Raw genomic sequence first — 24,410 nt, 5'->3', positions numbered from 1 at the left:
ATTTCCCCAAATGCATACGGATGAAGCCTTTAATCCCCCGTGCTGCAGCCCTGGTATTACCATTGAGATCCCCTGGTGAAATTCACGTGAACTGATAAAGTAAATGTGGAAAAGTTCCTTCTGAGATTAGATCAAGATTTTTAAAAGGATATTCACAAGTTATTTTTACTTATATCCAATAAATATACCTTGCGTTTCCCAAATTCAGGAAGTTTAGTACTCTTATAAAGGTGTGTGGTAGGGGAACTTCATTCTTGAAATAAAGTCTCTGCAGGTCCTGTCCTCTGGTAAGTTTCTCTGTACATAAGTGGAACTCTTCTTTCTCTGTAAGAGAATAGTTGAAAGTTAATAAACAGCTTAGTATGTTATTTACCACTAGCTTTTTTTGTGCAATACTTGGATGGGAAAAAAATGAGAATTTGTCTGAATGTTTTAGTCTGCCGTGCCTGTTTTGCATAGCTGCTGGGTGTGCTTAATCTTCCATTGACAAAGGCTTGGTTTTGCACGTGATCAGAGATAGCTTTTGAAAGAAGACATGACCAGTGCGAAATCTTGATGTGTTTTGTCAATAATATTAAATTACAGAATTAATTGGAATTCAGCATTTGGTTAACATTGATTTAGGGCAGAAGTATTATGTTTATTTGCCTTTTTTGTTGACATTAAATAGGCCAAAAAGTGATCCTATGAATCTAGCTGTAGTAAAACTTCTCTTTCTAGCAGCTGTAGATATTGAATTTTTCAATTTTGCATCTCGTTACATCTTTGGGTGGTGGAATACCTCTAACAGCACTGTATATATATATGTGTGTGTGTGTGTATATATATATATACACACACATACACTTTGACACCAAGTCAGAGTTTCAGTATTGACTGAGAAAAATTCACACAGAGATATTTGCTGTACAGTGCAATGGTATTTCACAAATTACTGGGGGTTTCACACACATTTATAATCATAGTCAAAATATTCTAATTTATAGTTATGATTTGTCCTTGTTTTTCAGCTATGCCACTGTATGCCTCAAATCTTTTCCTGCCTTGTGTGCCTACCATGAGTTTTAAGATTTCTTGTAAAACCAGCACAAAATCGAACTTCTGCTGAAGTCAGCTTAATCTGCATATCCAAGTAGTTACAAAAGTTACCACTTGAAAGGTTTCAGTTTTTTCTTCTCTCTAGCTCTTTGTAGACTTTTTAGAATATCTATCACACTGGGCAGTTCTTCTGTTTTTCATTTGGACCTCTGAGTCAGAATGTCACATGTCATAGAATTGTAGATAGAGTTCATTAGGTATAAAATAAAGGGCAGAGCCCTAGAGATTTTTGTAGCAAATGAGTCTTTTATTGTTGACAATTGTTGTTGGTCCAGAGACACAGGAGAAAATGAGGTGCTGCGAGAAGAATGCTCCATTAATTTTGCACTAAAAACTCCACTAATTTATGTATTACGGATGACCTGAAATATCTGGAGATTGCTTTTAATTCTCCTACCCATCAATTGTGTCCCTAAGGAACCTGAAAGATGTTTAAGGTGGATATGAATACTGAAATTAAAATTATTGATAGGAACACGGATTTAAACTTTCATTTGGAAAAAAAAAAAGGCAGCAATGCTTAGAAGCATCAAATAGAAATAAATAAAAGGAACGTTACAAATTTGGTGTTAGAAACTGCTAAAAAGAGTTCATAGAATCAAACAGGAAGAACAACCTAACACAAACATCACTAAAAAGCTAAAATCAGTCAAATGTAAGATTAGGAGGACAGTGTATCTGACAATGAAGTATGAAAATTATGCATTATGAGCCAGAATTTTTTACTCTAATATACTCTTCCATTCAAGATTCTCCAAGTTGTTAATAAAAAAGTTCTTTTATGAGGAATGTATTTGCTAAGAACATACACAATGTTCTATATTTTAGTCCCTTCATCTAATCACTGAGTTACATATGTTCAGGAAAAAATATCTAGAGCCTTTACTGCCAGTGCAGAATGATTTATGTATAACCTCTGTACAGTTTGTTTTCTCTAATTTTTTTTTCCTAAGAAGTACCCCATCTTCTAAATAAAACAATTTTAGTAACACTCAGTTTGAGTGATTGCTTCTGCTTCTTCCTGTTACTATTACTCTTTATCTGTAATGGTGTTTCTGAAACAGCTTACAGTCTCTTCTTATTCAAAGCCCGTTTTCTGATTCTTAGATATATTGCTCACTTTCCAATTAAATTTTGATTTTGGTTTGTTTGTTTGTTTCTGTTCTGCTTTTCAGCTGGGAATAATTGCCCAAATTGAATTTACATAGTGTGTTTATAGTCATAATATTTAATGATCCTTTATTATGTAATATTCCAGCTGCGCAGGAGTGATCTGTGTGTTTGGAGCGATTGGGTGACTGCAGATGCTTACAAAAAAGCATTTCCTAGCCAGCCAGGAAAGGCACTAAAAGCTAGGTTTGTCAGGATTGGAGTAGGAATGCATGTGACAAGTCATGTGTTCAACCTGTCTGCAGGGATTAATGTGTTTGTGTTTTGGGGCAATAAAATAGAATAGAATAGGAGTAGTGCAGTTGAAAAGGACCTACAACAAACACTCGTTTAGTCCAAGTGCCTGACCACTGCTAATTTGCTAGTAACTCCACTGGAGATAGAATACAGGCGTAGAAGAACCCTAGTGGCCCTGTGTCATCATCCTTATGATTTTATGTTCTTAGCGTTATGATGGATGGAACCCAGGAGACAAAAAAGAGAGAATGGACAGGATTTATCTCACTTGCATGTAGATGTTCACATTGTACTTTGCAGACATCTAAACAGGAGCCAGGTTTCTAGATTCCCTTTATAATCAGTGCAGAGAAGTAAACAACAAGCAAAGCTTACCTTACAATGTTTCTATGAAGGACCGTTTTTGTGCCAGGTTTGGTGATTTATTTCTAAACAGATTTTCTCATTATAGATATAGATAGATAGATCGATCGATCGATCTATAATGTTACAGAACGTTACAGTTACAGTTACAGTCTACTTCTGTAACTCACTGAACACTAATCTAGTAGTATTAGTACAGAAGCAGTGGTGTCATTTCTTTGTAGAATTTGGGAGGTAACAAGGTACAGATTTAAAAAAAGAAAAGATCTTGAAGATTCATGATTTTTCATTATACCATTTCTATTAGAAGTATCTCTAAAATGACTATACAATAGAGTGGGGATCTTCTATAATCAGTCCTGTGTGAAAAGGCCTGTTTGGACATGTATACACAGTAACACCCTGCTGAGTTACTTTCTTGTCAGATACCTTGAATTATTTATTGTTGAAAGCTTATGGGTACATAGTTTAGAAGCTAGCATTTATATTCATATTTGTGTTTCTATTTTTTATTATTTTAATTGTGGTATAGCAGGGCAAATTACTGGTTTGCTAAGAAATTTGAGCAAAAAATAGTCTCACTGCTGTGCTGCAAATTGCTAATATTAAATATGAAACACACAGTTTGACATACAACTCAACACCAAATATGCAGACCATGATTTTATCGATCTTGTTATCAAAAGGAGCTAATACGAATATATTCCACAAATCACTAAGGCTGAAATATCACTCGTTCTCAAGAAGAGGATCTTCCTTGATTTGTTGATTTTACAGATTTTGTTGCACCATGAAATCTGTGTTTATTACAGTCAGATTCTTTCAAGAATGCATGTTTAGTCTCTTCACTGAGGTAATTCTGCTGACACTTTGATACTATACCAGTAATCACCTTGATGCGATAGTACTGGACAATCAGCGGTGTAGTACTGCCCAAACTAAAATGACTGCATGCTACTCTGACCATCTGTCTTAATGCCTGGAAGCTTGTGATCCATTAAGTGTAGCCATGACTATTTAAATTTTGGTGTTTGGTTTATTTTTGGTTTATTTGTGGGGTCGATTTGGTCGGAATTTTTTGTTGTATGATTTTTTTTTTTTTTGGTTTTTAGTTTTGTTTTGGTTTGGGGGTTTTTTTGTTTTTAAATAGTCAATGGAATTTATTAGATATTTAACAATGTAGTTTAAGTCTGATCAAAATAAAAGTATTCCTGTCATTAAAACTACAGAAATCCTTCTCTTGTAACACATTAATGTGATTTGCAAGGTTTACTGCTTTGGTGCACTAGCTGAAAGTTGATTCATTAGCTAACCTTAAATATAATAAACTTTGTCTGTAGTGCAGATGTCCAGACTTTCCAGAGTATGCACGTTGTATTGGGAAAGCCTGAACATTTCATTTATGACCTTTATTTGGTGAAGTGATTATGTGTGTACTTAATGTCCTTTTGTATTCAGCTAAGTAGGCAGCCTTTGTTCGTCTTTAAATACCGTTCTTATTTTGTACCCACAACTTGATCAATGTCTTTCTGAGCTGGTGGACATTTTATCAGAGCTAGATATGTTCCTTCTTGCAACTAAATGTTTTCTAAGATGTGGTTTTGCAATGAAATTCAGACAAATAAAAAGGGTTATCTCTGTCTTGGAGTGAAGAAAGACAAGATGGAAATACTCCATTGTACTGAAGATAGTAACAGATACCACAAACACTGCAGTTTTGAATCAATGCAGCTTGCTATTTGTTTGTCTTTTTTTTAAACTTTAATGGCTGATCTCTGACTGGCTTTTTAGGGTTTTACAGAAATTTGAGGAGGACAAAGAACTGTTTGGTCTATTGAGACTTGTCATTACACTTTCATCCCTATGTTACTCCTAGATTGATGATACCTAAAAAATCTGACCTGAAAATCCACTTCGAGCATTTGTTATTGTTTCAGTGAAAAAGTACTTCCAAATGTCAGTGATGATATTCCCCAAAATTTTAATTTTGCAAAGCCCTCTTGTCTTATCTGCATGCTATAATAAAATAACAGAGGTTGACACTATCGGTTCCAACATTCAGAACACATGCTGCAGTCAGGCCTTCCTAAATGCTTGTATCTCTAAGTTGTATTCCCCCACTTTTGCCAGTTCTTTTACTGGAATTTGGTCAATTAATCATAAAAAGTTGCTTTGGTGACCTTTCTTAAATATTATATTATATCTTACAATAAAAAAAAAGGAAAGCTGAAAATAGGAATCTAATCAGATTGTTTCAACTGTGTTACACTAGCAATTAAATAGCTAGACATGAAAAACCATGAGGGATTTTAATAATAATAGTATTTCTAGACAATTGCAAGTTTTCAATATAATATTTTTCAGGTGGTGTAAGCTATTTGAGATTTTTTTTAATACTGAACTTCTTAGAATTCTGAGACTCAAAACAAATCTTTCAATTTTAGACTTATTTATGTGCATGATTAAGATGTCTGCGTGTATATTGAGCTGTTTTATATTTGTACGGCTAATATTTTTTGTGGAGATTTATAAATTGTTGAGTCATTGGAAAGATAAACACAGAGAGCTGTGATGGTTTGGAAGAATGATGAATACAGTTCATCATAGGCCTGCTCTTGCAAATTATTAATCTTCTGTCTAAGCTGTGCCAGTTCTCATAACAGCACGGATCTCTTTTGTTGGCAAGTTGAACTATACAGGAAGAAGGCTTATCTGCCATGCAGAACTGTGATAGATATCTGACAGAATAGCACTTCCTTTGTCATTTAAGAGGTTTTGTTTTATGTAATATTACTGCTGTAAAAAAGTGCAAATGTTTTTAAAAACTTAAATACTTGCTTAACCCATCCTTCATGTCTAATATGGGATGAACTGGGACTGTTGTTATAAAAGTGAAGAGGTACAACAGCCACATCTTTATCAACACCCACCTAATGTGTCACGTACTCGTTTCTCAGCTTGAACATTCTTTGTTCCTCAACAATGCAACTTCTGTATGACTCTCACTTAAAGCAATAGCATATCCCATATTTTAAATGGTAACAATCTAACAGATTTACCAGGACACTGGATTTAGCACCTATAACTAGCTATAATATTAACCACAGAAAGGCTGAAATCTTCACTACAGTAAAGTTGTCATGAAAATATAGTTCTTACCAGACTGATGTAGTAATGTTACAGCTCTGTCTATCAACCTTTCCCTGTTAGCAGCCATTGCAAAAAAAATGGCTTGCAGAATTAGTTGATCTTCACAGCCTATCTGTGGTCCCATTATGTTAGGCTTGCACATAGGCATGCAGTTCGATCTAAAAGCACTTGTAGTCAGCCCACAAATTTTAAGTTGGGCCCCTTACAGGAATGATGTTGAGAAAGCTACATCATCCCATACAGACGCTGAATGTTCTGGCAAAGACTATCTACACCAAACACACAGTTCACATGGGTAGCTTATCCCTGCCTCAAGGAAAAACTAGTTCTGACACATTTGTGATGTGTGGATGTGACTCAAATGCAGACATTAATTCATATGCAGTGAAAGGTCGTGCTCTAAAATGGAAGATAGGCTGTTCAGTGTTTTCAGGACAGTAACTGATCACGTATAAATGCCTCAAAGCATAGTAAGAGACGTATATTTGGTTTCCAGGATCAGTGGTTTTGGCGAGTCAGAAACAACAGGGTGATGGATGGATACCCCATGCAGATTACGTACTTCTGGAGGGGACTGCCTCCCAGCATTGATGCAGTTTATGAAAACAGTGAAGGGAATTTTGTCTTCTTTAAAGGTAAGAAAAGAAGAAAAGTAAGATTTTTTTTTTTTTAATTATTTGAACTGTGATGATTTCTTGGAAAACATATTGCTGATTTTTACTAATGATTTATAAATCATGTTGCAAATTGGTAGCTAAATAAAGGGTATATGAGATATTTTCTCATTTTGGCAACTTCAGCTTTAATTTATGATTACACTTCAGAGTTTTAGATCATTTAGTCTTGAATATTAAGGAAAAGATTTTGAAGTATAAATAAGAGAAATAGTAATACACTGATCTACTGTGAAATCCTTTTTGAAAAATGTGGATTAGTAAGCAAGAATGAACACAATCACAATTCCTTTTTTTTTTTGTGGTTCTCTGCTATTCTTCTTTTTTTCAAATGAAATTTGCATATATTTAAATGGCATTTGGGCTATGTATATCTCACTGTAATTCACTGTACTTATTTCATGTGAGAACTACAATGATAGGAATTTCAGGTGGAAAAAATAAATATTTTTTTCATAAATCTGTATTTAGTGCTTTTAAAGAAGCATAGACTGCAGAAAATACATTATATGGATTGAATTGTTCCTAATCATTCTTTCAAAGTTTCACTCCAGGTATCAGCCGTTCTTCAAAACCAAGGTTCGTGAACATGCGTCTAATATAAATGAAAAAAGTACCCTATATGTTAGGTAAACACCCATTTAGCAACCGAAGAGTGAAATCCGAGAAGAGTATGTTGTATAAGATAATAATCTGGGAGAAGAAAGAAGAAACTGTAGAGTTAGATATGTGAAAAATTAATCATCTAGTTAGTGTTGTGAGTGATTCATTTAGTACCAAATAAAAGTAGAATTTTTTCCAGTTATATCAAAAATGAATTATTTTTTACAAGTGGAATCATAAATGGGGAGATAGAAATAATATTTCATTCACTATAGAAACATTATCATCTTGGGAATGCTAAATGGAAAATGTTTAATAACATGCAGAAACACTGCATAGCAGTACAATGAAGATGAAGTTTATGTTTTACTTACAGGAAAATCATATTTTTGTGTGAATCATGAGGAAAATTACGTTCCATTCCATATAGTATATTTTCTATTTGCATGACTAATACAGCATATGCTTTTACTTCTGTTGCCATAAAATAGATTTCATGTCATAATCTCTAGGAAGCTGGTAAGATTGGGTATCATGATCAATGTGCCTCCAAATCTCCAACCCTCTGCTTGATTTTTGTGTCCATGGGGCAAGGGAGGATATAAATATTATTCTGTAGATATTCCTTTGCTCATCATTGCTATACAGAGCATAGGAGCTACCTTGTGCACTCTAGTCCTCTACCTCAAAAATTCTGGGATCCATTACCTGAGCTTCAGACAGAAATGATCAAGCTTAGTCTTATACCTGCTTTCTTTTGCTTCCCAGTGACCTCAAGATATGTTTTATCATTATTTAACTCCTCACCCAACGCTGACTGACTTCCTGTTAGAGGAATGGGTTGTTCCAGTAGTCTGTAGGTTATAGATAATGAAAAACAGAAGAAAGACAGGAACCTGTCTATTTTCTGCCTGGGAAATTAAGTAATCAGGGTTAATTAAAGCAAGCAGAAGCGGCAGGTTTGTGCTCCTAGTATATTGTCAGTATATTGTGTTCTTTTTCTTCCTCATCATCCCAGCTCATACTCTCTGATTTCAGACCAGCTAGTTCTGTCTATCTATCTGATACCATTTGATACTTAGATTTCCTTGTGCAGGTATTTTTTCACCCGCTTTCTTTTCAGAGTTTCTTCCATTATTTTTCCAGAGACATTTGTATTGTCCCTTCATTTGCCAAGGTCAAAAGCACTTGTATTTCCTTGTGCAATTTTTCTGAATTTTTGCTTCTCTGCCACATCTCAATGATTTCCAGTTTTTCTATCAGTGTAATTCATATTTTTTTTACTGCCACAGAACCAACTGGTTCATCTGAGTCTTTTGTATGTGTGTCCCTGAAAATTCCTATTAACCAAGGATCTCAGCTGCCTTGTGGAAGATGATTGTGGAAGTCTATATAAATAGATTGTAGGTAACTATCATTGTCTTGTTTATTCCGTTCTCTCACAAAATATCTTCCTGGGAAAAGAGGATTCTTCCTAATGATGCAAGAAATAGACAAGTTTATTGCTGCTAAGATGATGAGCAAGTAGAACATGTTATCCACACAATGGGCTTTACTAATCCAAAACTGCTCAAACCAAGTAAAATCTAGAAGAAGCTTTAAATCTGAAATCTGGGATAGAAATGTGTTCACAAAGACATAACTAAGCCAACATTTATGTCTGTTATTCAGAGAAAAAAATAAAAAAGATGGAGTGAGTGACATCACAGAGCTTGGACTGGAGTAATGACACTATGCACTTCTCTCAGAAAACATTTCCCAAATCACTTTATTTTAAAACTGGTCAATTCTTCACAGCAGAAGAGTGTGGTGATTAAGTGAAGACAGCATATACTTACAGATTTTTAAGTAAAGTCTCCAGACAGTAACATCCAATGTCCTGTAGGGTATAGAGTCTGAATGTCTGGTGTGTGCTGGAGAAACAGGTCAGTGTGTAAAACATCCTACCTTCAGAACAGCTGCTGCTGCTTCTGCAGATGCTCAAAGGAAGGTTCCAGGCACACCTTCCATCTCTCCATTGCTCTCTTTCACTCACTTTGGAGTCTTACTCACTAGGTGAAACAGGGTCCTTTGTGACTGACTGGTTTTTCACTCCTCCTGTCATACTTATGGAACAGTATCTCTACTTTCTGAGGAAGGTGAAGAAAGGAATAAGCCAATTTAATCATCTTTGATTGCTATTGAGTAAATGCCACTTTGCTTCTCCTTACATGTCTACGTTGTTATAAGTTTAGGATAAACAGTATTCTGTTAGGCCAGCGACATTTTTAAGATGCACTCAGGGTAGACCTTGTGAACCATCCTGGATTGAAACATTCTGTTTATCTCTTTAGAAATCCACGAATCAGTTTATTTTCAATACTCTGTGCTGTATTTTATTTGTTTCAATTCTTGTCTTTCAGGACAGCAAACATAAAATTTGAAACAGTTTATTTAAATCATAAACCAGATTTAGATTTTTATTAATTTTTTAATTAGCATTAGATTTTTCCTCCATTTGTATATATGGATGGATTGATTATATTAGTAGACTTCTTTACAGGATTAGAAATACAGATTAGTAAAGTTATAAAAGTACTTAAAAACTAACTTTTTTTATTTAAAATGGGTGCTAAGTTGTAAAATATGAGCCATATTCATATGCATAAGATGGCAGCTCAGGATGGAATGTTTGTTTATGAACCTTTGAAACATTTTTACAACTTATGTTTTTGCTATGAGAAATAGTAGTTATTCTTGTAGTTATTATTGTGCTATTAAGATCTATCAGTATATTTATATCTATTTGACATTACTGTCCTGAAAATATTTGAGGAGCCTGTGAGATCATGCATAATATGTTAGATGTCTACAGAAAACTGAGCTGAATCAAGTTCAAGACTGTTGGATCAAGCGTCTTATTTCGTTTTGAAATTTCATTGGTTTAGATTTCTTTAAAAAAATTACCATTTTAACTTTTATTTCTTTTTTTTTAATTTTGCATTTTTTTTTTTTACACAAGGAAAAACAATTGTAAAAATTCAGCAGTGTGCTTGCAGTGCAGTGAGGCTTGCTCATTTCAGGTGGCTTAAGATACTTTGCTTGCCTCTTTGTGCCTCATAATGCTCATAAAGTACATAGCAATATAGTAAATGGCTGCTTATAAAAACCAGATGTTTACATTCTTGTTATTATTCACTGCTGGTGTCTGTGCTGAATGATAATAAGAAGATGGAACCAGAATGAAACTTTTTGTTTTCAATAAGGAAATTTGAACAGTAAAATTTATTCTGTGTACCTATGGGAATTTATATGGTGCTAAAAATGAAATTGTCAAGCCATCTGTGCTGTTGAATGTTATGGTAAACCAAATGTAGCAATAGATTGCTGCCATAAAAGTCATACTATGAGTGCCACCATCCTAACATTCAGCTCCACTTATCCCACTGCTTGAGAGTTTTATATTGAAAAATAGATTTATGGAGCAAATAAGTGACATGTAAAACAAAATGTAGAAATAGTTTCCTGCCATAAAAGTCATACTATGAGTGCCACCATCCTAACATTCAGCTCCACTTATCCCACTGCTTGAGAGTTTTATATTGAAAAATAGATTTATGGAGCAAATAAGTGACAGAAACTTAACATGAGAAATAGAAAATCAGAAAAAAGGAAGGATGAATAGTAATTTGGGGATACCCATCTGAAGACACGTGCTCCTGGCTTGTAAGACCAAAATTAAGAGCAAGGGTGACTAGAGAAAAAAACCCTTCAGAATTAAATATAAAATTTTTAACTGGTTTCAACTGAATATAAATCCTAAAAGTTTTGAGAATTTGTCTCATCACTGTAACACTTACAGGGATTATATGCTATATCCCACACAGATCTTGCACTACAGACATTTCATATTTGCATATAACATGAACAAAAAGCTTGGTTGCTGACAAGCCAGGAGCTATTCATCATTCTCATTCTACAAAGGAAGAACTACAGTGCTAAAAACCGCATAGTCCTTTGCAGTTGTCAGTAGGTAGTTAAGTAGTCTGAAGAATATTTGGAGTTAAATATTTGATGTTTTACGTGAAGCATAGACAACACTCTTTATTTCCAGTAGGTTTTTTTTTTTAGAATGTCAAAGATAATTGCAGTCACAGTTCATCCTTCTCAATTGTTGCCCTACAGTGATTGTATTTAACAAAGTGTTATTGCAAAAAGTATGACATTTTGACTTTTTTATCACTTGCTTCATTCTCAGCTTGTGACCTTACCATTCTGATGGTTATTATCTTAGTTCTTACATTAGGTAATAAAAGCAGAGACATTAAACATTCTGAAGTTTGGCCAGACTTCATGAAACATGTGGTGCTTTATTCTCTGTGAGAGTAACAAACCCACCAACCAGACCTTAAAAAACAACTTTGTAAAATAAATACAGTGGTGGTTTCTGCCAAGGGCAGAGGTTAGGACTCTGAACAAGCTTTAGTTATTCTTTAAGAAAGATCAAACTGTAACTATTCTGATTTTCTTGCATATTATTTATTTCTGTTATAATTAAAATTAATGAAGAGTATTGGCTATTTACTAGTGGAAGTAGAGTATGAAATGAATGAATATTGATTTAAGCATTAATTTTTAACACATTTTAAGATAAGTAAATATGCTAGAAATAAAAGGAGCTAATTCTCATTACAGACAGGCATCTTTTGTCTTGATTCTTAGCTTTAACTCCTTTTAATGTTTCATTCTGAATTTGAAAGCTTCTTATTTTTTCTGACTTTTCAGAATTCCTCTGCTCAGCAGCCCCCCACTTTCCTCCAGCCAAGGGACAGAAGCTAAACAGAAAAATAAACCAAAACAATATAACCAGCAACATACCACTTAAAGCCCCCTGAAACGAACAAAAAACAACAACAGCAACAAGAAAACACCCCAGTGTGAAAACTGTCAGCCAGATGGAACATTTGGATTTTGTATATACAGTCCTTCCCATTAACAGTCAACACAGTTGTAGCAGACTAAACATGCCTTCCAAAGCAAATGTTAAGTAAAATTCCCTCTAGTTAGAATCAATAGAAGTCTTGCCCACGTGTGTTAGAGCTCTCAGTGCCCTACTGTCTCCATAAAACACAGTTAAATTTACCTTTTCTCTATTTACCCAGGAAGAACTTGCTTCTTAGTAAGAAATTACATGAAGAAGAATTTAGTTTCTTAAGTCTTGTGTTCCCATATCTACAGTTTCCGTCTACTTCAGTATGTCTGAATATGTAACAAATACCTGGCTCTGTGGTGCTGTCACTTAAAATGGTGTGGCCTCAACCCTTGTTTACTTTGGTATGACCCGATCTTGTTAATAGCTAAATTTGACTCATTGGGTATGATCTCTTCCTAACAATTTCTGTTACTTGTGAGGCACAGAGAAACGTAATGGCGCACATCACAGCATATGCCTCTCAACTCTGTGCAACAGCTGTCATTTGAATGATCTTCTGAAAGAGAAATGAGCTGGCTCGGTATCATTCACTGGATGCCATCTGTTGTTCACACCATAAGTACCAACTAGTAAGGTCCAAAACACATGACTTATCATTGCATTTGAAATTACCATTACCATCTGAAGCCTTCTGTATCTGATCACGTGACCTGGCAAAAGGATAAAGCACATGGGAGGAGAGATGGCAGATGACTGAAGATGCTCACCTCTGTTATGTTTGAATCCTGTAAGTGAATTTTGTAAGGATTCTCAGCAAAGGTGAACATCAGATTAGCACAGACCTTCATCCCACGTCAACATAGACCTCAGCTTTCTATGACTCTTCTCCATAGGTCCCTGTGTCTCTTTTGTTTTCAGTACTTCAAATGGCTCTGTACATACTCATTCTTTGAACCTTTTCTTCCTTCAAATGGCAGAGGCAAGAAGATGATCTGTTGAGCAAACTGTAGAGTCTTGGAAGTGCTTGGAAGTGGGTGACAATCAGCTGTAAACAAGCTCATAAAAAAATTTACTCTGGAAACCTAGCAATGGAAGAACTGAAGCTCTATCCCCTCTCCTAATTAAAACTGTGATAAAATGAAAATATGCTTTAAATCACTGCAATACAAATGAGGAGATTAAAACAAAAAACCCTCCTTTTAAACAAACACAATACCACTGAGGAACAGCTAAAGTGTAAAACCAACTGTGAAACAGCTCTCTGGATTTTTCTCTCTTTGTGAGTCTGGCATATACCTAGATCCTAGATCTTTGGGGTAATATTTTATTTTCTTATAAAATATTTATACAGCACAGTGCCTTAAGATCCTAACTCTGTGTAGCAGCCTGCCTAGCCTTACAGGTATGTCAAATGGCTAAAATGAACAGCCATGATTTTTGTCTCTTAGGATGTCTTTCTAAACGTGTTTGAGCAAAATATGCTTTCAAACTTATATTTAAAAAAATACTTTTTCATTTATATTTTAAAAATCATCATCCTAAAATAACAATGGATAGATGGAAGTGAAGTATCCTGTAGGCCAATACAGTATGCTATATATGGATCTTCTCTAGATCTTTCTGTGATGTAACTCAGAAGGTCTACATGATGTCAAAGACTATCTTGTCCTTCAGTGTTATTACTACTAAAACTAGCAATGCTTTTTGGATACACAGGTGAAGGTAGTGCTTTGAAAAGAAAATAAACACATGATTCCTACACAATGGAGCCTGTAGTCCCTGTGGTCTACATGATGTAATGCTTAGAGAAAAAAGGCCTCAAAGCAAGCTCTTCAGATAATTACTAATATGCAAATTATGCTCCCTTTTGCCTAGTTCTACAGGGCATATGAGGATCTTTGTTCCCTTTTTTCAGCCAAAGCTGTCTGTGTTTGAAAGAGAAGTCTCTACTGAAAAGACAGAGGTGAGAAGTATATTTTCAAGAAGAATCAGAAGAAGACAAAAATCTGAAAATGATAAGACAGTTGCAAGAATAGGACAGGAGGCACAGTATATTTATAAGACCTTAGTGAAGAGTCTGGAGGACAACACAATTATTGGGGAAAGTGTTAGACTACAGGCTTAATATGAGATGGTAAACCAGGTGAGACAATCGTTGAAGCATTCAGTGAGGAAGAAGAGCTTGACTAGGAAGATACAGCAGAATGAAGCTGGGAAACTGGAGTTGTGGGCTGGTGAGATAAGCTGTCCAGTTACAACAGAGAGCACAGGAAGCATTCTTTCCCAGAATAGGTACAGGAGGGCCGTACTACAAAACGCTGGTGCAACTGCTGCTTCTGTAGACATGCATACCCCTATATAGACCATATATTTAGCTTGTAACTGCAACAGTGGGAGTTCGACCATTGAGCATTGCTGTCCAGGAGCGACTACGCTATTATTCATATTTAAAACAGTTTATAAACTTATTTACAGTTTAAGTAAGCTGACGTTTGTGTAGGCACTGTGCTAACATCAGCTAGAGTCATACAACTACCTTCTATTATCAGCATGTAATAAGTCTGTTGGGTGGTTTTGAATGATTCACCACCCATAAGCAAAGGTTAAACTGGACTGAAGTTAAAATGGACCTCCCCATTTAATTCAGAAACACAAGGTTTTCACCTGTGAGACTTTAGAGCCTCACTTTGCTGTCTTTAGGCCACACTAAAGAAAATACGATTTTAAAAGCATTTAAATTCTATGGTCCTTTCGGAAATAACCTATGCATCCTTTGTAAGTAATTTAACTTCTTGAGGAGGAGAGTACAGAGCAATAAAAGTACATGGTCTCTGTGAGGATAAGAATTTTTTTTGTTTTGTTTTGTGGGGGTTTTTGTTTTGTTTTCTTTCTTCATTTCATCTTAAAATTCACTCTTCTTTCCTCTCAAAATGTAAAACTGTTGTATAGTATTGCTGGAAATGTATTACATTATCAACCACAGAGCCTTCGTTTTCATTCTGTGTTTGATCCCTTTATAGTTGATATAAAAATATTCTGTGGGCTTCTTGAATGAAAGGTGCTTTATAAATGCAAGGTAACTGTAAGGCATATTTAATTGTGCATTATCTGCAGCGATAGAATATGTTTCATTTCAATGTGTTTGGCAGAACAACTACAGCCCTTTGGAAGTATCCTTATTTCTTAGGAATCTATTAATGTTAATACTGAGAGCAGTGAAGACTAACACACTTATATATATGTGTATGTATATGCTTTTGTACAGGTAACAAGTTCTGGGTTTTCAAGGACACTACTCTCCAGCCAGGTTACCCTCATGATTTAATAACACTTGGAAGTGGAATTCCTTCCCATGGCATCGATTCTGCAATTTGGTGGGAAGACGTTGGGAAAACCTACTTCTTCAAAGGAGATAGGTTGGTATAAGAATTCTGCAAGGAAACATTTTTGTGGATATCTGCTAAGCATGTTAATCTTTTCGTCTCAAAATAAAACAGTTCATTTTCTGTGGATGAAATTAACTCCTCCTGTTTTCGCATTTCTTGCAACCTAAATTATATTTGTGTGAATATACTGAAATGAGTATATGTATATCTAATGGAAAAGTTATGATTTAGAAGTCAACAGGCACATCACAGGTGTAGCAAATTGAGTCTTAAATATTCAAAGTAATGTAATGTAGTTATGTACACTCTTACCTGTTCCTTTTTATCCACATTTCTAAACCCTAGCACATAAACAGGCAAGGCATAATCCAAAGCTTTTTAAGGTCAGTGAAAATGACTTCCCTGCTACTATTTAAAAATGAGGTAAGAAAGGAAAATGACGGCTAAACCAGGAAGCTAGAGAACAATATGAGCAGTTCCCTAGGAATTATTGTAAAATAAATCTTACAGTTCCCTTCAGAAGGGATACTTATTATTATGATTTATGAAGAACCAAAAAAATTTGTAAAATCTGATTTATTTTCTGGTCCTGAAAGAGACTTGCACTAGCCGCTTAGTGTCTCTGAGTCTTCATTTCTCTGTCTGTAAAAATAAGGGAAAGAATTTTTTCTGCTTTATAGATATGTCAAGAAAACTCATTAATTTTTGAAACCTTGCAAGTTATCTGAATGGTGGATTTTACAGTTTTTCAGGATGTTACTATGCTTGTTGACTGATGTATCACTGTGCAAATTGAGTGATCAGAGAGAAATTATTCTTTATTAATAACTGTAATTTTGTATTAGTATTTTTCAAAGTATGATGACCACTTATGTTACTGTGTGGTACTTAGGATTCTGAAACACTAATGGTATTCATAGAATTATAGAAAGGTTTAGGTTAGAAGGGACCTTAAAGATTATCTAGTTCCAACCCCCCTACCATGGGTAAGGACACCTTCCACTAGATCAGGTTGCTCAATGTCCTATCCAACCTGGCCAGGGACTTCCAGGGAGTGGGCAACCTGTTCTGATGTTTCACCACCCTTACAGTAAAGAATTTCTTCCTTATATCTAATCTAAATGTACCCACTTTTAGTTAAAAAACATTATCCCTTGTTCTATCACTACACTCTTTGATAGAGTCCCTGATCTTTCCTGTAGGCCTCCTTTAAGTACTGGAAAGTTACTGTAAGACTACCAAGTCTCCCTGGTGCCTTCTCTTTTCCAGGCTGAACAGCCCCAACTCTCTCAGCTTTTATTCCTAGGAGAGGAGTTCCGGCCCTCTGATCATTTTTGTGGCCCTCCTCTGGACTCTCCCCAACAGGTCCATGACTTTCTTAGGCTGGGGGACCCAGAGCTGAACACAGTACTGCAGGTGGGTTCTCAAGAGAGCCTTCTGCATTACCCACCAAATACACCCAAGTCCTTGAGTGAAGACAATCCCATGAATGGATTTGCCTTTTCCCATAGGAGGAGCAATGCAGTCATCTTCCCCAGCCATGTCTCTGTGTGTACTATGAGGACCTGACCTCCTCCCATAGTATGTAGGGGTTTTGTTTTGGCAGGTCCGGGACGGTTAGCAGATCTTCTGGTGTTAATCAGACAGGTGGCTTTCCAGAGGCATTATAGGGGATGTGAAACACTCAATGCCGTGTTTCTTTGCCTGGCAGTTTATGAGGTTCTTTCAGAAATGAGTCACATTGTCCGATTCAGTTCTTTCAGGGGTACTATGTGACTACAAAATTTGTATTTCCAACTCTCATGATGAGGAAAGTAGATGATTAAGTAACATTTTTGTGGTGTTTGAAAGCTAGGTATCATTTAAAGCAATCAATTTCTACAGTGAAGGAGAAACCCACCTCAGTAATATGCTTCCCATGGTTACGTAGATTTTTTTGAAAAAAGTAAGTTCATTTTCAGGTAATAGTTTTCCACCTCCACACTCCTGGAAAAGCATGTACAGTAGGAATCTTATGTGACCTCTACTTCCTTGAGACTTTATTCAGCAGTGTCCTTTTATATTTCCGTGCACAGGCAGTTACTTACAGTCAAGACTTTCCCGAAACACTATGGGTAATAACAGATGACAAAAAGAACTATCAGAGTAAACATCTGTTGACAGAGCAGTTGCTACTTAGAGCTAACAAGCACAGTAAAGCTCAGCAGGATAAAAATGCAGAAGAGTGTGTTAGAAGACCAAAAAACATGAGCCTTGCAGAGATAATTGAGCTATTATAGGATATTGACCAGCAGCGGGAATAAACCCATATACACTAAGCTTCTCAATGTGGATTGTTTACATAACATTCTTTTCTTAATGTAAAGTTAGAGTTGAATTCTCCTGCTGGTTTTGGTAGTATGTATAAGTCTGTTACAGGAGTGGATCTATTCCTGAAGAAGGTATAACATAAATGCTGCTTCTCGATGGCAGCAGATAGGAATAAAAGGGAACCAAAAAGTCACACTAGCATCAAAATAACAAAGTTCCTCCTTCTGTAATGCAAGGACCTGTATAATTATTTTGTTTTGACATTAATCTGTAGTTAAGGAGCTCCAGGGAGGAATCTAGACTGAGTTCAATGTCCCAGGACAGTGGTATACATAAAAAAAGTTAGAGTATAGAATACAAAGCATCAAATAAATGGATAAAAATCTGGCTGGATGGCCGGGCCCAGAGAGTGGTGGTGAATGGAGTTCAATCCAACTGGCGGCCGGTCACCAGTGGTGTTCCTCAGGGCTCAGTGTTGGGGCCTGTCCTCTTCAATATCTTTATCAATGATCTGGATGAGGGGATTGAGTGCACCCTCAGCAAGTTTGCAGATGACACCAAGGTAGGCAGGAGGGTTGATCGGCTTGAGGCAGGCTCTGCAGAGGGATCTGGACAGGCTGCATTGATGGGCTGAGGCCAATTGTATGAAGTACAACAAAGCCAAGTTGTGGGTCCTGCACCTGGGCCACAACAACCCCCTGTAATGTTGCAGGCTTGGGGAAGAGCAGCTGGAAAGCTGCCCAGTGGAAAAGGACCTGGAGGTGCTGGTTGAAAACTGTCTGAATATGAGCCAGCAGTGTGCCCAGGTGGCCAAGAAAGCCAGCAGCATCCTGGCTTGTATCAGCAGTAGTGTGGCCAGCAGGAGCAGGGAAGTGATTGTCCCCCTGTACTCAATGCTGGTGAGGCTACATCTTGAGCAGTGTGTCCAGTTTTGGGCCCCCTCACTGCAAGGATATTGGGGTGCTGGAGTGTGTCTAGAGGAGGGCAATGAAGCTGGTGAAGGATCTAGAGCACAAGTCCTAGGAGGAGCAGCTGAGGGAACTGGGGTTCCTTAGCCATGAGAGAAAGAGGCTGAGGGGAGACCTTACCACTCTCTATAACTACTTGAAAGGAGAATGTAGCGAGGTGGGGGTCAGTCTTTTCTCCCAAGTAACAAGTGATATGATGAGAGGAAACAACCTCAAGTTGCACCAGGGGAGGCTTAGGTTGGATATTAGGAAAAATTTACTTACAGAGAGGATTGCGAAGCATTGGAAAAGGCTGTCCCTTGGAAATAGTGGAGTCACCATCCCTAGGGGTATGTAAAAGACATGTAGATGTGGTGCTTAGGGACAGGATTTAGTGGTGACCTGGCAGTGCTGGGATAACTGTTGGACTTGATGATCTTAAAGGTCTCTTCCAACCAAAACAATTCTGTGTTTATGTGAAATACTGGCTATAGAATTAAAAAAAAAAAAAAAGCAACAAACTGAACCCAAAGCAGTAAGAACATTTAAAATTCGAAATAGTAAATGGTATTTTAATACTTACACATCTAAAGCAACTCATATATGCATCATCATTATCAATATTTGAAATGATCCATTAAAACACTGAAGATAATTCTTCCAAATTACTGTGTGAAAGATAAAGAGGGGACAAAATATGACTACAGAAAATATTGTGCCCTCTCTCATTCCTCTCCTGACAGATTTGAGTAGTGTAGGACAAGATGATAACAGGTTTGCTATGCTTCTTGACACATGCCCTTGATTATGCCCCTTGTCTGGTGTGAATGGTTGCTGTGCTTGAGAGTTTAAATTAATATTTTTTTCTTTGTAATGCTTAATCATCCAGTAGTTCAGAATATCATTAAGTAAATAGGATTAGATACAGGAGAGAACAAGATTTAGCAAATATTTTTCAAATCCCCTTTTTCTAAAGCCCTGAAGAGCACTTTTCGAGATACAGTAACACAATATATAGTTTGTGAAGCTCAAATCACTCAACAGGGAGTCTGCTTGTGAACATCTCGCATGCCAAGGAAAATCAGGACTAGATTTTCCCTTACCTGGTAGATGTACCCATTATCCTAGCACAGATTGCCGAGATGATAGTGTCGTGATCAGTCCTTTCCTCATGGGATTTCTCATCAGTGCTGACAAAACAACAGTTTGGGGACTCCTGAGTGTGCCCTGGTTGTGTTCTCAAAGACTTGATTTTTAATGACAGTATTTACTGTTGTTCTATAGGACTGTCAATTTCCATAATAAAGCCTAGTGGAAAAATGCAGAGGTTAGTGAAAGAAGCAGCTCAAAATGGTTAAAAGGTTGAAAGAGAAAAAAAGGAAGTAGTGGAAGTGTGCAGGAAGGAAGCAGGGTTCTGAGAAAAAGGGATAGAGGAAAAGGTGAGAGAGCTGATAAAGAGGAAATAGAGATAAGAATGGAGATTAGAAAATAGAATATTAAGCTCAGCGAAGAGTGAGAATAAAGAAATAGAGAGAAAGATAGGACAGCCAAATGTGAAAAGAGTAATTGCAAACTAAGGATGAAGAAACACAGAGTCAAAAGATGAGCAGGAACTGGTTGCAATAGTATTGATGTCAGAGCTTTTTTTCACCACATGTTGTTTCTTTCTCCACATAAACTCTGAAATATGTTACATTTAAAAATAAAGAGCATTGCTTTGTTGGCTGGTTACTGATGCATATGTGACTAGATTAAGAAATCAGGCTACAAAAATAATTTATGCATAAGAAAGAAAAAATAAACACAGAAGTTTTCTAATGTAACTTGCCAACTCTCAACCCACTTGATATCAGCCACCTTTTAGATTCATTGAAAGTTTAAAACCAGAGAAATGACCTACAGGGAGAAATACAGAGGAGTTTAGACAATGTTGGTTTTAAAAATTATTGGTTTTAAGATGTGAAATGATTAGAATGTCTAAGTACCTTTCCAGGGACAAGATGTCATCCACTTAAAGACTCTTTAATGTATCACAAATCGTCACAAGAAGGATTTCTAAAAGCTGAGGTCAGATGAATTCAGATTAGAAAAAGGGTCAAGTTTTTATCAGTGACCAGATTATCAATGAAAGTGATATATTCTCAGGCTCTTGATATCCTGAAATGGTGAGTGGCTGCCTTTTTATGCAATTTTTCTCATAAATAAAACTGAGTTTGAAAAAAAATTCTTTTAGAAAACTATGCTTTAAATTGGTATGCTCTAAAATAGTGGCGCCAATCAAAATATGAAATGACCCACCCAAATTTGATATCAGGATACACAGAGATATTAGAGATACAGAATGTTAATTCTTAGCACCAGCTTATTATAAGATATGCATAGCAATTTAGCCAGCTGCATAAGGACAGAGAAGTTATCAACATTATCTGTAAGTGTGAATAATATCACAGGTGTGAATACTTCTTATATGTTCAGGTTACCTTCATGCTCAAGCTTTTTAAATTGGAGAAGGGCTGGCTAGTAAAAAGGCATAAAAGCAGGTTGAATTTTGTATTACCCTGCATCTATTTAATGATAATGAAATCAAAAGCTACTGTAACGCAGACATATAAGGAGTTAAATTAAGATTGCTTGAAGTATTTTAATCTGAATCTGCAGTCAGTTTTGTGATTTAAATATTATCTAAAACATTAATGCATCTTTTTTGCATATGTGCTTTTCTCTGTGTCACTGAGCAGAAGTCCTGAGCATCAGAATTGCTACAATTATAAGTGCGATGCATGCTGGTTCAGTTGACTTTCTTCTACTTACATTAAACAGTTGCCCAGTCAGCACATAGATTTCTTTGTAATCTGGTAGAAAGTTCAAAGAAAAGAAGTCAAATATTCCAATTTGTGGCTAATGAATGTAGCAAATGTTAGAAGGGAAAAAATATGTAATTACTCTTCTGTTATCTTATAAATGCTTTTTGCATTTTTTTTTTTTTTTTTTTTTTTTTTTTTTTTTTTTTTTTTTTTTTTTTTCTACTTAAAAATAACTTCAGGTACTGGAGGTACAGTGAAGAAATGAGATCCATGGACCCTGGTTATCCCAAACCAATCACAATTTGGAAAGGTATCCCAGAATCTCCTCAGGGAGCCTTTGTCCACAAAGAAAATGGTATGCAAACACATTCCTATTTTAACGATTTACTGACATTAACTAAGAAGGAATTCTTGATTTATGAACAGAATATTTCCTGCTATAGAACTTGCTGTTGTGACGATGGCTATTTATTTGCATGTATCATTTAACATTGGAGAAAAATCTTTTGGATTTAGTATCATAAACTGTCATTTCCGTTTTTTACCTTGTATCTTAATTCACTTAATTATTTCTGTTCTCTGTTGAATTATAGTACCTCTTAAAACAAGCTTCCTAAGCACAGTATATCTCTGAATTATCAAGGTATTGGCTGTTTAAACATCTTAGAAGGTATTACTTGCATTCTGAACAACTAGAAAAGGGAAACAAAATCTTTATCTCATCAGAAGTATTCCTAGGGATCTATGTAAATCAAAGATGTCATAAGCCCATGATGCAGAAATGCAGATCATGAGGATGTTAGTATGAAGCGCTATCACCTGTATCAGAAACATCATCATATACAGGAACGTAGAAGCCCAGCTGGCCAAAATCTCATCCATGTTACGAGAATCCAGTGCTACCCAGGGGCTGCTGGCAGGCTGCCAACAGAGGTTTCATGTGCTAAGACTTTAGATCCTTTTGATGGGAATAAAAATATGCATTTGTTGTCACTTATTGTTGGAGAATTGTTGTATGGCATTTATGGTTTATTTATTAGTAGGTTCCGAGTTTATTGTTTGCCTCGCAGGCAGCACACGTATGTATTGTCATATTATTTTTATTTCCTTAGAATCAGCAGATAAAAATATTTCTTTTCTTGTATAAACCATTTCAGTCTTCAATTTCAACCTCTAACTTGATTAAATAATTTACATGAAAATGTTTGGGTTTCTTTTTCAGAAATACGTTTAATTGCTACCTTGCTTTGTCTCTGTTTTATCCAGAAGCAGAAACCCTCTCTGGAATCTGATCTTTTGGCTAGACTGGATTTTTTTGTGTTGTTTTCATTCATTTTGTTTTGTTTTTAAGTGGAAAGTATGTCAGTCAAGATGATATTCTGCATATATCACACTGAATAACTATCGGCTTGTAAATATACATATATGTGGAAATAGGCACAAACATGATATATGTGCAGACAAACATAATGGATACAAATTCAGCTTTCTTCCCTTCATTACTTTTTAAGCATATTTTTAAAGATCTACATCCAAAAAGATTTTTATATATATATATATGTATGTATGGTTTGTTGTTTGGTTTTTTTTTTCACCCTGATTGCATTCTCTGTAGTAATTTTTCTGTACTGAGCTCTTGGACGTGTCTTTCATTACAAATGAAAATTGTCTTACCGTAACACTAAGACCAGTGGGTTTGAAAGTAGTGCAGAGGCAGATAACTCATTCCTAATCAGGCAAGACTCTTGGTTACATCGAATTCACTTGTCTTTTGTACCCCAGTGGCTTTGATAGTCTGTCTAACTCTTCGAATGGGGAGGGTAGTAAAACATGACATGAGACTGTGGAGGAGGGGAAGGGAAAGAAGGGATTGCTTGGCTTCTCAGAAAGCCTAGAAGGGCCTCAGGGCAGAAAGAGGGACTGAAAATTACACCAGAAAGTTCCCAAGAAGACGGCTAAGACATTAACCTTGAAATCAAGAAAATAGATGTCTTCAGAAACAGTTCACAACTCCATTAGTGTTTGTATAAGGAGAGAAAGAAACAAAAGCAGATGCAAATAAGTACTACAGCTTAGCTGTAAAGAAGTTACATTTTGCCTGAAACGGTTTTTCTTTCTTTGGGCAGAAGCAGAGTTGTAAAGGAAGTTTTAGTATATAGTTTCTTAAGGAAACCTCTAAAAACATGTCTTCCAGTTAATCCATTTCATTTTAAATAATTTTCTTTCTCTTGTATTTCTATTGTAAACCATGAAAATACCTGGAACACCTGCAATAAGTCTGATCACAAAAGGGTTTCCTTCACAGCGCACAAAAATTTAGAGTACTCTTCATGTAAGGGCCTGGGAAAGATGAGGAAGTTTCCTACTCTAGTCAGCATTATTACTCAGTGTCCTAGAAGCTTGGTAAGATGCAGGTCTGAAGATACAGATCTGAAACTCTCCCTGCTACTTTCCATACTGTGATTTGGTTTCTAATGCTGGCATAGATAGTCTTCAGAGCATATAAAGAAGAAATTTCCTTTCTGTTGCTCCATGGAATCTGAGAACACACAAAGTTCTCCAGTTTGGAGAAATCTTTCTTTCTGCCTTGAGAGAAGCATAGAAAATCTCATCTCCTAACTAGAAATTCTGCTAAAGTGGATGGTGGAGAATTTTTTAGAGAGGAAAAAGAGAAAAGCTAGTCTACTTTATTAGCCCATTGAACTCTTTTGCCTTGTGCTTACTGTCACTCCTAATTTCTATTCCACATGTTACTG

General features: G+C 36.0%; 1 protein-coding gene across 1 annotated transcript in view; it reads left to right on the top strand.

Annotated features, from left to right (window-relative positions):
- Positions 1-6,496: 6,496 nt before the first annotated feature.
- The window catches only part of LOC104494592 (matrix metalloproteinase-16-like), a 24,072-nt gene continuing 6,158 nt past the window's right edge, over positions 6,497-24,410 (top strand). The window contains exons 1-3 of the mRNA XM_010137455.1: positions 6,497-6,653; positions 15,473-15,623; positions 21,894-22,009. Coding sequence (XP_010135757.1) covers positions 6,551-6,653; positions 15,473-15,623; positions 21,894-22,009 — 370 coding nt within the window. The 5' untranslated portion in view covers positions 6,497-6,550. The remainder of the gene's footprint in view (positions 6,654-15,472; positions 15,624-21,893; positions 22,010-24,410) is intronic.

This window comes from Buceros rhinoceros, unplaced genomic scaffold (genome assembly GCF_000710305.1).
Source record: "Buceros rhinoceros silvestris isolate BGI_N320 unplaced genomic scaffold, ASM71030v1 scaffold26, whole genome shotgun sequence".
NCBI lineage: Eukaryota > Metazoa > Chordata > Aves > Bucerotiformes > Bucerotidae > Buceros > Buceros rhinoceros.
Note: the sequence above shows the minus strand (reverse complement) of the source record. Positions and strands in the feature narration are given on the sequence as shown.